The sequence below is a fragment of the Dendrobates tinctorius genome, unplaced genomic scaffold, assembly GCF_039654945.1.
Source record: "Dendrobates tinctorius isolate UK_male_01 unplaced genomic scaffold, ASM3965494v1 ptg000070l, whole genome shotgun sequence".
NCBI classification, from domain to species: Eukaryota; Metazoa; Chordata; class Amphibia; order Anura; family Dendrobatidae; genus Dendrobates; species Dendrobates tinctorius.
The window spans coordinates 90,962,995-90,977,120 of record NW_027361738.1 but is presented as its reverse complement, the minus strand read 5'-3'; the positions used below and the strand labels follow the sequence as shown (position 1 = coordinate 90,977,120).

The window sequence follows — 14,126 nt, the reverse complement described above, 5'->3', positions numbered from 1 at the left end:
TTAAGAGTTCTGGCTCCTACAGATCGGTTAGACGCTCCTAATCAACTTGTTACCTGCATTAAAGACAGCCGTCTTATATAGTTACCTTTAGAAAAGACTCCTGTACACAGACTCAATTAGTCAGACTCTAACCTCTACAACATGGGCAAGACCAAAGAGCTTTATAAGTATATGGCTTTTATGTGTACGGCTCAAAATATTGGGTATATTTTACAATTATTAGACAGTATTTAAAACGGTGACAGGACAATTGTGTACAAGATAATTGTGTACGGACTATTGTGTACAGACAATTGTGTACAGGCCAATTGTGTACAATGACAATTGTGTACAAGGCAATTGTGTACAAGGCGATTGCCCTGTACACAATTGTCCTTGTACACAATTGTCCTTGGACACAATTGGCCTGTACACAATTTTCTGTACACAATTGTCCGTACACAATTATCTTGTACACAATTGTCATGGAACCCATAACTGAGTGGATGGTGTCATTATGATCAGAGAGTAATGACACCATCCACTCAGTTATGATATAGGACAGATGTCATAAATTAATATATATTGAATATTGTACATACAGTCTCAGCATTGACAACGGACACTCAGATGAAAATATGAGTGCTAAATGATCAATATCAAGCAGCTCTTAATATTCAATGAAAGAGTAAATAAGAATGAAGGAGAGGTAACATAGTAATAAAAAAAAACAGTGGTATTAAAGGGATCTCACCAATCAAAGAAAATGCACCAAATGTGTGTTTCGCACCAAGCTTTGTCAGGGCGGGGTGATTATTTGTAAACTTGTATCATTTTTTTTTTATTTGAAATTCACTCTGTCAATGCAAAATAATCTGATTGAAATCATGTAAAAATAAATAATATAGTAAAAGTAAAATAAGACCCTCACATTATACATAATAAAACGTTTAAAATGAAACTAATAATACCCTCAAATAAATAATATAAAAAATACCCTCAAATTTCTTAAAAAATAAATTTGAATTTGCCTTTTTACAATTCAGACTTTTTTTTTCCAGTAGATTGTTACTGCCAGGTTATTCCTACCTTCCATTTATTGACCGTGAAAACATTACACGCTACCAAAAACCCAATTTCCCATTTGCACATTTAGGTTATTATACCTGAATTTAATTTGCTGTCTTGCTTTAGGCTTGTTTTTACCTTCATCATCATAAATGTTTCCAGCTAATTAAGTTATCTGTTGGTTTATTTGTAAACTGCAGCTTCATAAACTGATTTTTTTAGTCGTCAGGCATCTATCTCCAACATCATATTTTAAAGGGTAGGAACAATTTTGCAACCAATTTTTTCCAGTGAAGCTAAAGTAAGCCTTATGTAACAACTTTGTAATCTTTTACCTTTATGGGTATGCAGTTCTAATAGAAGCCTGTGCGTCTCCACGGTAACAGACTACAAACCAACCCTGTGTAGTCAGATTTTACAAATTTATTTATATAAACATTTTCTCACGCTGTCACCAAAAAATGCAATAAATATGGTGACAATATTCCATAGTTATTATCATGGCAATCCAGAAGATCTGTAAGCCGTGGAATGTTCCAAACTTCCATAAGGAATTTCTGCCATCGTGGAATAGAATTTACCTGTAAAATTTACCAGTTGTGGAATCTTCTGATATTGAATATTCATAGAATATTCAGCTGAGGGATCAATGCTTAAAAGGAATAAAAATACTAATGATTAGAGTTGAGCGAAACGGGTCGAAAAAATTCAAAAGTCGCCGACTTTTGGCAAAGTCGGGTTTCATGAAACGAAACCCGACCCTAGGATGAGGTCGGCCATGAGGTCGGCGACTTACGCGCCAAAGTCGCGTTTCAAAAGTTTGTTTTGCGCTCTTTTTCAGCCAATCAGGATCCACGGACACTGTGGGCAACGTGATGACATAGGCACGGGTCACCACCATCTTTCAGAAGGGCATGCAAGTGATTGGCTTGCTTTGGTGGGCGTCACAGGGGGTATAAAAGGGCGTGCACGCCGACCGCCATCTTACTTCTGCCGATCTTAGCATAGGGAGAGGTTGCTGCTGATTCTGTAGGGAGAGCGTTAGGCAGGGAAGAAGACAGAAAAACTGCTTCTGCTGCTAGCGATTTGGCCTGCACAACACACCAGTCACTGTGTGTGCAGTGCAAGGGGAGGCTATATAGTGGTGTATCAGTGGTGTTGGTTGTTGGGCTGCCTTCTAAGGCTTCCTGACAGGCTGGCATTGCTGTTTACCCACTGCTCCGCAAACTGCTTTTTTAAAAGCAATCCAATCTCCCTTATCCTCTAGTCACTTTGGTCACAGCTGCGCCATCGAGCCTGTCACATAGCGCTCAGATATTCATTGGGCCTCAAACTGCTTTTTTAAAAGCAAGCCCAATTTTTTTTTTTTGTCCTGCTGAGAAGAAAAAAAACCTGCTTCTGCTGCTGATAGCAATTTGGCCTGCACAGCACACCAGTCACTGTGTGTGCAGTGCAAGGGGAGGCTATATTGTGGTGTATCAGTAGTGTTGGTTGTTGGGCTGCCTTTTAAGGCTTCCTGACAGGCTGGCATTGCTGTTTACCCACTGCTCCGCAAACTGCTTTTTTAAAAGCAATCCAATCTCCCTTATCCTCTAGTCACTTTGGTCACAGCTGTGCCATCGAGCCTGTCACATAGCGCTTAGATATTCATTGGGCCTCACACAATCCAAAAGTGTCCAGTGTCCAAAAGTGTGTGCAGAGATTCAAAATCTCACTTATCCTCTAGTCACTTAGGTCACAGCTGTGCCATCGAGCCTGTCACATAGCGCTCAGATATTCATTGGGCCTCACACAATCCAAAAGTGTCCAGTGTCCAAAAGTGTGTGCAGAGATTCAAAATCTCACTTATCCTCTAGTCACTTAGGTCACAGCTGTGCCATCGAGCCTGTCTCATAGTGCTCAGATATTCATTGGGCCTCACACAATCCAAAAGTGTCCAGTGTCCAAAAGTGTGTGCAGAGATTCAAAATCTCACTTATCCTCTAGTCACTTAGGTCACAGCTGTGCCATCAGCCTGTCACATAGCGCTCAGATATTCATTGGGCCTCACACAATCCAAAAGTGTCCAGTGTCCAAAAGTGTGTGCAGAGATTCAAAATCTCCCTTATCCTCTAGTCACTTAGGTCACAGCTGTGCCATCGAGCCTGTCACATAGCGCTCAGATATTCATTGGGCCTCACACAATCCAAAAGTGTCCAGTGTCCAAAAGTGTGTGCAGAGATTCAAAATCTCACTTATCCTCTAGTCACTTAGGTCACAGCTGTGCCATCGAGCCTGTCACATAGCGCTCAGATATTCATTGGGCCTCACACAATCCGAAAGTGTCCAGTGTCCAAAAGTGTGTGCAGAGATTCAAAATCTCACTTATCCTCTAGTCACTTAGGTCACAGCTGTGCCATCGAGCCTGTCACATAGTGCTCAGATATCAGTGGGCCTCACACAATCCAAAAGTGTCCAGTGTCCAAAAGTGTGTGCAGAGATTCAAAATCTCACTTATCCTCTAGTCACTTAGGTCACAGCTGTGCCATCGAGCCTGTCTCATAGTGCTCAGATATTCATTGGGCCTCACACAATCCAAAAGTGTCCAGTGTCCAAAAGTGTGTGCAGAGATTCAAAATCTCCCTTATCCTCTAGTCACTTAGGTCACAGCTGTGCCATCGAGCCTGTCACATAGCGCTCAGATATTCATTGGGCCTCACACAATCCAAAAGTGTCCAGTGTCCAAAAGTGTGTGCAGAAATTCAAAATCTCCCCTGTCCTATAGACACCTTGTACCTTGTTTTACATACTATATAGTTTGTTGGATTTTGTCTACATTTCTACCAAAAATGAGGAAGGCTGGTGGAAGAGGCCGTGGAATTGGGCGGGGGTTGGCAGCTGGTAATGATGGTGTTGGTGGTGGATCTGATGGTAGTGGCAAGAGCAAAATAGGACCGAATGCAGGAGGTGTTGAGCCTGCGTCATCGTCTGGCTACATAAGGCCTCGAATGCTTAGTTTTCTAGGAGTTGGCAAACCGCTTTTAAAGCCAGAGCATCAGGAAAAAGTTTTGTCTTACATTGCTGACTCAGCCTCCAGCTCTATCGCCTCCTCTTCTTCAGTTGTAAAAAGTAAAAGCACTGAGTCGTCATTGGAGGCTCATGTTCATGAACCACACCTTTCCTTGTGTCCTTCACCCCAACCAAGATTGAAGGATGACGCAGGCCATACTACTGATTACTCCATGGAGCTGTTTTCACATACCATGCCTGGATTATCAAGTGAAATGGTGAATTACCCAGGCCAAGATGAATCTGACATGGAGTGCACTGATGCACAGCCGCTGATGGATGATTCTGCTGGTACATTCACTCAGAGCACTACATTGTCCTCGCAGTGTACAGAGCCAGATTCTGACCCTGATGAGACTCAGGTGCCCCTTCCCGCACACTATACCACCATACACAGTGACACAGAGGAAGGTGCACATGACATAGAAGAGGAGGTGATGGATGACCCAGTTGTTGACCCAGATTGGCATCCATTGGGGGAAGAGGGTGCTGCTTCCAATAGCTCAGATGAGGAGCATCCACAGCAGACATCGACATCGCAACAGCTGTTATCTGGCAGGCCCGGAGCACTCCAAAGACAGGTTCCAAACATCAAAAGAGTTGCTGGACAGCTTGTCCAGAGGGTCAAAAGATCACAGCGTGCTAGGCCGCAAAATGTCTGCCAAAGTAGGAAGAGTGCAGTGTGGCACTTTTTTGAACAAAATCCTCATGATCAGGCCAAGGTTATCTGTAAGAAGTGCGCAAAGACCTTTAGCCGAGGGAAAAATCTGAAAAATTTGAATACCAGTTGCATGCTTAGACATTTAACCAGCATGCACTTGCAAGTGTGGACACAACACCAAACCTCAAGTGCCACATGTGCAACTGATCACAACGAAGGTAGTCAGCAACGCTACATTGTTTCCCCCACTGTAAGCCCACCGGTTAGCACAGCAGCAAATGTTGAGGTGTCATTGCAAGGCCACAGCAGTCAGGGAATCCCACTGTTATATCAACGAAAGACTGATTCTAGGCCATCAGAAAGAACACCAACTCCATCACCATCATCAACCCTCTCTCAGTCCGCCCTGTTCACCGCTACTTCCACCATATGCAGCTCTCAAGTCCAGCTCACCCTCCCAGACACTATGAGTAGGTCAAGAAAGTACTCAGTCTCTCATCCGCGTACACTGGGTTTGAACGCCCACATTGCCAAACTAATCTCGTTTGAGATGATGCCCTTTCGGTTGGTGGAAAGCACAGCTTTCCGCGAACTCATGGCCTATGCAGTACCACGCTATGACCTACCCAGTCGCCACTTCTTCTCTCGCAAAGCCATCCCAGCCCTCCACCATCATGTGAAAGACCGCATTGTCCATGCACTCAAGCAGTCAGTGAGCGGAAAGGTGCACCTCACTACTGATGCATGGTCCAGTCGGCATGGCCAGGGCCGTTACGTGTCCATCACTGCGCACTGGGTTAATGTGGTGGATGCAGGGTCCACAGGGGACAGCGGTGGTGGGACAGTGCTGCCTAGCCCACGGTATAGGAAACAGTTGGCTGTAGGCGTTCGACCCTCCTCCTCCTCCTCCTCCAGAAGCGAAAGCTCGTCCACAGAGCGCAGTCGTACGAGCACTCCATCTGCTGCTGCCACTGTTGCACACGATGTGTCCCCCTATCGAGCAGCTAGTGGAAAGCGTCAGCAGGCTGTGTTGCAGATGATGTGTTTGGGCGACAGACATACCGCCGAGGTGCTGGCCGAGTACTTGAAGCGACAAACTGAGTCATGGCTGGGCAGTGTACATCTTGAGGCAGGCAAGGTAGTTAGTGATAACGGCCGTAATTTTGTGGCAGCCATAGCCCTTTCAAAACTCAGCCACATACCTTGCTTGGCTCACACCTTGAACCTGGTGGTGCAGTGCTTCCTCAAAAATTATCCGGAGTTAACAGCCCTGCTCCAGAAGGTGCGAAGACTGTGCGCGCACATCCGCCGGTCGCCTGTACACTCCGTTCGTATGCAGATGCTGCAGCGATTGCTCCACCTTCCCAACCACCGCCTCATTATCGACATTGCAACAAGGTGGAACTCCACCCTGCACATGGTGGAGCGGCTGTGCGAGCAGAGGCAGGCCATAATGCATTTGTGGGAGGATACACGGCCAGGCACTTTGAGAGCAGACATGGAGTTGACAGGTGTGCAGTGGTCGAAGCTGAAAGACCTCTGTAAAGTCCTTCAGTGTTTTGAGGAATGCACACGGCTGGTAAGCGCAGACGACGCCATCCTAAGCATGAGCATCCCACTTATGCGTCTGCTCATGCAACCTTTGACGCACCTTAAGGAGCAGGCGTCTGCAGCCAATGTTGATGAGGAGGAAGAGGAGGAGGGAATCCTTGATGACATTCAGCCATTGTCTGCTCAGGGACCTCTCCTGGACGAGGTGGAGGAAGAAGAGGAGGAGGAGGATGATGATGGGGATGATTACTTAGGGGAGGAGGATGCATCTCGTGGGGCAAGTGAAAATGTTGGCGTGGCAAGGTCTGGTACAGGGTTTGTGCGTGACTGGAGGGATGTGGATTTGCCAGAAAGTGCTCCTCCAACCAGCACTCGCAGTGCATCATTGACACCGGGAACATTGGCCCACATGTCAGATTATGCCTTGCGGATGCTAAAAAGGGACCCCCGCATTGCCAAAATGATGAACGATGACGACTACTGGTTGGCCAGCATCCTGGATCCACGCTATAAAGGCAAATTACAAAACATCATGCCACAGGAGAACCTTGACCTAATATTGGCTAATAAACAAGCAACTCTGGTAAATCGGTTGCTTGAGGCATTCCCCGCACACAGCAGCGGTGATGGTTCTCACACGAGCCGTACGGGTCGGGGGCAGCTTGGCAGAGGTGTTCGTGGTGCACACAGCAGAAGTGGCGTTGGAGACAGGGGTTTCATGACAATGTTGTGGACTGATTTTTCAAATACCGCTCACACAACTGGTAATACTGCATCGATGGAAAGTGACAGGAGACAGCAGTTGTCAACCATGGTTACAAACTACTTTTCCTCCCATATCGATGTTCTCCCACACAGGTCATTCCCCTTTGACTATTGGGCCGCTAAACTGGACACCTGGCCTGAATTGGCCCAATATGCCTTACAGGAGCTCGCTTGCCCAGCTGCAAGTGTGCTATCGGAAAGAGTCTTCAGTGCAGCTGGATCAATCCTGACAGAAAAAAGGACCCGTCTGTCAACCTAAAATGTGGATGATCTAACCTTCATTAAAATGAACCATGCATCGGTTTCCAAGGATTTTGTCCCACCTTCCCCTGATGACACATAGGGTGACAGAAAAATGGCTTGCTTTGGTCCACCTCTTCCTGGGACTTGACCTATTTCGCCTTTTGCATCAGCTGAATGTCCAACATCAACATATGCCACTTTCTAAAACTCCCTAACTGTGCTGCCTCCCCCCCCATGGCCGGGGTCACCACCTAGCGCACGACACCGTGCGAGTGCCGTTGCCCTGGACAGGTGGGTAGGCCGACTCTTGGGCGCGGGCACTGGCACAGGGTCCCTCATAGTGCAATCAAGTGTCTCTGACGGTGGTGGTGCACACCCGCCGTCAGACACACCGCTGTACTATGAGGGGCCCAGTGCCAGTACCGACGCCCACGAGTGGGCCCCCCTTGCTTGGGCAGGGCCCCAGCATTTGCAATCTTTACCTCTCCCTGCTCCTCCGCTGTGTAATCTGGGCCGTCAAATCCATACTGTGCCTGACACCGTCTGAGCCTGCCTCCTGAGACATATATTTTTAATGTGTACGCTATCCATACATGTTATCCGGGGATACGGTACCCTTTCTAACCTTTGTGCATTCACGTGCAATCCATACTGGGCCTAACACCGTCTGAGCCTGCCTCCTGAGACATAGATTTTGAATGTGTACGCTATCCATACATGTTATCCGGGGTTACGGTACCCTTTCTAACCTTTGTGCAATCACGTGCAATCCATACTGGGCCTAACACCGTCTGAGCCTGCCTCCTGAGACATATATTTTGAATGTGTACGCTATCCATACATGTTATCCGGGGATACGGTACCCTTTCTAACCTTTGTGCAATCCATACTGGGCCTAACACCGTCTGAGCCTGCCTCCTGAGACATATATTTTGAATGTGTACGCTATCCATACATGTTATCCGGGGATACGGTACCCTTTCTAACCTTTGTGCAATCACGTGCAATCCATACTGGGCCTAACACCGTCTGAGCCTGCCTCCTGAGACATATATTTTGAATGTGTACGCTATCCATACATGTTATCCGGGGATACGGTACCCTTTCTAACCTTTGTGCAATCACGTGCAATCCATACTGGGCCTAACACCGTCTGAGCCTGCCTCCTGAGACATATATTTTGAATGTGTACGCTATCCATACATGTTATCTGGGGATACGGTACCCTTTCTAACCTTTGTGCAATCACGTGTAATCCATACTGGGCGTGAGAACGGCTGGCGAGCTGTTAAGCAAGCTACAGCACCTGTGGTTTGCACACGTAAGTTTTTCATTTTTTCAGGAATGACGGTTAGGCCTAATTCCGGAACTGCGGTTGACCTGCACTTACTGGGAATTCATTGTTCGCGGGTAATAATTGTAATCAGTGATCCCCATCACTAACGTTGTTCAGCAGGTTATCTGCACCTGTAAGCGACAAACGCTGGCCTTTTCAGTGTAGCGCACATGCAGCCACGGACATGTAAGGGCATGACACACCAGTTATTGGCCAATCTCATGTGCCAGAGCCTCACGTGTCCCTCTAGTAAGCCGGACTCGGACCGCGGGGCATGACGGAGTCTCGTTCGTTAACGGAATTAAGCTTGCAATGTGTGCATCTGTTCTGTAGCTGGCATGGTTGAGGTTTCCCAGGTGGAGTCGAATTTAACCGTAGGCTCCACTCCTGGTGGTGCCCTTCTGGACATTCCTTTAAGGTTCAGCTTTGCAACCATACTGCCCACGTAAAACAAACAATTTGCCTTCATGAACGCTGTTTGGAGGGTCATGACTCGTGGGAATAACGCCGCCCAATCAGTTAACCTGCTAGAGAGATCCTTCGTTGCTCCCAAGCATGACATCACACTCCCTAGGAGGAAGGTAATGCCACTGTGGCGACCGTACTCCTGGGGGCGACACAAGTGCACTGATGCCCAGCCACTGCTCGATGAATCTGCTGGTACATTGACCCAGACCACTACATTCCCCTCGCACGCTACACGGCCTGAATCTGACCCTGATGAAACTCAGGTTACCCTTCCCATATACAGTTCCATCTTACACGGTGACAAAGAGGAAGCTGCAGATGAAAGTGCAGGTTCGGCCCACCCGCCATCAGACACACCACCGTACTATCAGGGGCCCTGTGCCAGTGCCGTCGCCAACGAGTGGGCCCCCCCTGCTTGCTCAGGATCACAGCACTTGCAAGGTTGAAATACTGTGCAGTGAGATGGAAGATGGGGACGACGAGGAGTCCAGACTAGTACAGGGATTCCCTAGCGAGGAGACTTATTTGATTGTTTTCAATGTTGGGACAGCAATTTTTGAGGAGCACTATACTCTGGAGAATGATAGATGGGGCCCACCATACACTGGAACATTCCAAAGGTGGACATCAGACACTGGAGCAGCATTTACAGGGCCCATTATACACTAGAGCATTAGAAATGGGGCCCATTATGTTTGGAGCATTATTTGGGCCCATAAGACAGTGGAGCTTCATCCATGGGGACCAACATATACTGTAGCATTATGTGGAGCTCATCATATACTGTTTCAAACATTATATGGGACCAATGATTCTGTATGGAGAAATAGATGGGCCTCGTCATGAGATGTAAAAAGTGAAGTATTTTTCATTGTACTATACCGCTATTTCTCTGCCGTATCGGAGCATGATGAGTTTTGGTATGTGTTAAAGGGGCGCTCTTTCGCCCAGGGCACATGAAAACCTGGAGCCAGCCCCCCCCCCACAACTTTAGCCAAATAACCCCCATTTTTCCATGCGTAACTTGTATTATGAAGTTAATTAAGGTTGACAAGCTTAAGTAAGAAGAATTGATGCTTTTAGCATTCAAATGGGCACTGTAGGTGTGTTTCCTGTCCTCCTCTCACTGCCGACTTTTATTCCCCATTGACTTACATTGGGTTTCGTGTTTCGGGACGACCCCGACTTTTCCCTATAATCGGACGATCTTGCTTGACCCGACTTTTGGAAAAGTCGGGTTTCACGAAACGAAACGCGACCCTAAAAAACCAAAAGTCGCTCAACTCTACTAATGATATGAAAAAAAGCATGAAGTGGAAATGCTGGAATAGATTCATATAGTGTAAGGAGTGTATGTGTTATGGATCAGTGTATTGCAATTTGATGTTTTTGTTACATTGTTATCATTTTCTAATTATGCCTTATCATCTTTATCTCTTTCTGTTTTTGGATTCCATGTGCTTCACAGGCTCAGGTAAGGATCAGAATAATTTTGGGGGGATGAAAATAGTGTACAATTACTGATGTCTGCCCCACATCCGCAAATTTTGCAGTGGATTCACTTTATAAAGCTCATAGTGAATTTTGTACAGAACTTTCCTACAAGGGACTATTCATATGCAGCAAATTTGTTGCAAAAGTTTTGCCACTGCCCCAGTGATCTGAAGGGAGCTGGTAGAAATCTATGTGCTTGGCAAAGAATAAGATTTTCCAGAATGTTGATGCTAACATCAGAAAATGGCAAAATGACCCATTGTATGTTAAGTGTTTCACACTGACCACAAGACCTAGTGTTAGAGCTTATGTCCTGTCTGTCACATGGACATTAGCATCAGTAGGCTAACTCAGACCCTAGGGAATTGTACTAAAGTATTTACTGAGCATGCTCTCATCAGGGCAAAGTTTATTGTACAGGAGGAGGGGGAGGTGAGCTGTGACATCGCCTATTGTGAATGGTGGATCCGGTGTTATCTACTGTATATAGAGGTGTTATCAGTCATTGTACAGGAGGAGGAGGTGAGCTGTGACATCACCTATTGTGAATGGTGGATCCTGTGCTATCTACTGTATACAGAGGTGTTATCAGCCATTGTACAAGAAGAGGAGAAGGTGAGCTTTGACTTTGCCTATAGAGAATGGTGAATCATGTGTTATCTACTGTATATAGAGGTGTTATCAGTCATTGTACAAGAGGAGGAGAAGGTGAGCTTTGACTTTGCCTATAGTGAATGGTGGATCATGTGTTAGTTTTAGTTTATTATTATTATTATTATTATTATTATTATTATTATTATTAACAATAATTGTTCACTTTCCGCTGACAAATTCAAATTAAATGATTTTTTTCTTTCTAAATAACAGATTTAATTCACTTGTTACTTTTTACATTTATTACTTTTGTGGTGCCAGATATCCACTTTCTTGTCAATGCCCCTTGGTAGATTAGAGGACACACTGCACAGATAGAGATGACTTCATTTTCTGGGAACACATAACAAATAATCTGATATCTGGTGGCCGAGGGCCTGAGAGGCTCCAAACGCCATTTGCAGATCACATTACAATATGAAATAATCTTGTAGGCGCAGAAATGCTTTTACCTGCAGACAATGCTGTGTCACCTTACAAGGCTCTCAGGGACTCCATGTAATCAGATGATTGCATCTTCCCAGCATTTATCCGCCGTCCCATCATGCTGAGCTGAATTCAATAATCCATACGTTCCTATGTGGGCTGCAGGTGTATGAAGTGGTCCCGTGTCACAGTGACTGCAACCAGTACGTGTGGATCACAGAGCCGTGGAGTGTCTGTAAGGTCACCAATGTGGATCTGAAGCAGAACTGCGGAGAAGGGGTCCAGACCAAAAAAGTCCGGTAAGGAAAACTCCACTTACAACACGCTGATGTCAAAGATGATCACAATTATCACACGTGGTATCAAGTGAATCTACTTACTTTCATTATGTCCCAAGATGCATTGCTTCCACACGTTATTTTAAAAACTTTTTTTTCAAAGTGAACGAAGGTAAGAAGCAGGAATGATAATGATTGGTCGGTGTACAGAAATAACATCAGGGGGCGGAGAACCCCGCCTGCTTTCTGGATTATCAGTATGATAACAGACACATATGGCTACAGTGTAGAAACTAGGCTGTATATTATAAAGCTTTCACTATGTGGATGGAAATTACAGGAGATAACAATATTTTCCACATGAAAAGTCACTAAAATAAGGTAAAAGGACAGTGACTAGCCCCTATTTACTGGAGAATTACAGGGATATCAGCCACAGAGTGCTACAATGTAGAAACCATGCTGCTATATAGATGTCATACATCTTTCACTATGTGGATGGAGTTTATGGGAGATAATAATATTTTCCACTTGAAAATCTACCAAAATAAGGTAAAAGGACAGGGACTAGCCCCTATTTACTGGAGAATCACAGAGTGCTACGATGTACAGGGTGGGCCATGTATATGGATACACGTAAATAAAATGGGAATGGTTGGTGATATCAATTTCCTGTTAGTGGCACATTAGTATATGGAAGGAGGGAAATTTTCAAGATGTGTGGTGACCATGGCGGCCATTTTGAAGTCGGCCCTTTTGGATCCAACTTTATTTTTTTTCAATGGGAAGAGGGTCATGTGGCACATCAAACTTATTGAGAATTTCACAAGAAAAACAATGGAGTGCTTGGTTTTAATGTAACTTTATTCTTTCATGAGTTATTTACAAGTTTATGACCACTTATAAAATGTGTTGAAAGTGCTGCTCATTGTGTTGGATTGTCAATGCAACCATCTTCTCCCACTCTTGACACACTGATAGCAACACCGCAGATGAAATGCTAGCACAGGCTTCCAGTATCCATTGTTTCAGATGCTGCACATCTCGTATCTTCACAGCATAGACAACTGCCTTCAGATGACCCCAAAGCCAAAAGTCTAAGGGGGTCAGATCAGGAGACCTTGATAGCCATTCAACTGGCCCACGACCAATCCACATTCCAGGAAACTGTTCATGTAGGAATGCTCGGACCTGACCCCCATAATTGATCTTATGATGTGGTATATGGGGTACAAAGATAGTGGGGCCATTCTTCATCAATGGAAACCTCAATGCCACCTGATATCTGAAATTGCTCCATGATGATGTGTTGCCTCTTTATGCGCTGGACATGGCACGTTCTCTGAGTTTTTCCAGCAAGATGGTGCACCACCACATTATGGGTGTCAGGTCCGAGCATTCCTACAAGGAATCTGACCCCCTTAGACTAGCATTTCTTCTGCGGTGTTGCTATCAGTGTGTCAAGAGTGGGAGAAGAGGGTTGCATTGACAATCCAACACAATGGGCAGCACTTTGAACACATTTTATAAGTGGTCATAAACTTGTAAATAACTAATGAAAAAAAAGTTACGTTGAAAGCAAGCACACCATTGTTTTTCTTGTGAAATTTTCAATAAGTATGATGTGTCACATGACCCTCTTCCCATTGGAAAAAATAAAGTTGGATCCAAAATGGCCGACTTCAAAATGGCCACTATGGTCACCACCCATCTTGAAAAGATTTCCCCCTCCCTCTTACTAATGTGCCACAAACAGGAAGTTGATATCACAAACCATTCCCATTTTATTTAGGTGTATCAATATAATTGGCCCACCCTTTAGAAACCATATTGCTATATATACCATATTTCAAGGAGATTATGGAGGATAATATTTTCCACTTGAAAAACTGCAAAATAAAGTAAAAGGACAGGGACTAGCCCCTATTTACTGGAGAATCACAGAGATATCAGCTATAGATTGCTCCAATGTAGAAACCATACTGTCCCCACAGAACTTAGGGAGGACATTATTGATTTTCTCTTGAACAGCCCATGTACAGAAGTAACATGGGGCTAGAGCCTATGTTGTCCTGCAACAGGCTTGCACAACCTGTGGGCCAGAAGCCATATGTGGCTCTCAATTCCATTCTGTGCGGCTGGACCCCCTAGCCAT

At 45.2% G+C, this 14,126-nt stretch overlaps 1 protein-coding gene across 1 annotated transcript in view; it reads left to right on the top strand.

Moving 5' to 3' along the window:
- Positions 1-14,126, top strand: part of THSD7A (thrombospondin type 1 domain containing 7A) — a 730,410-nt gene that overhangs the window by 652,427 nt on the left and 63,857 nt on the right. The window contains exons 19-20 of the mRNA XM_073582113.1: positions 10,588-10,593; positions 11,859-11,992. Of these exons, the coding sequence (XP_073438214.1) occupies positions 10,588-10,593; positions 11,859-11,992 (140 nt within the window). The remainder of the gene's footprint in view (positions 1-10,587; positions 10,594-11,858; positions 11,993-14,126) is intronic.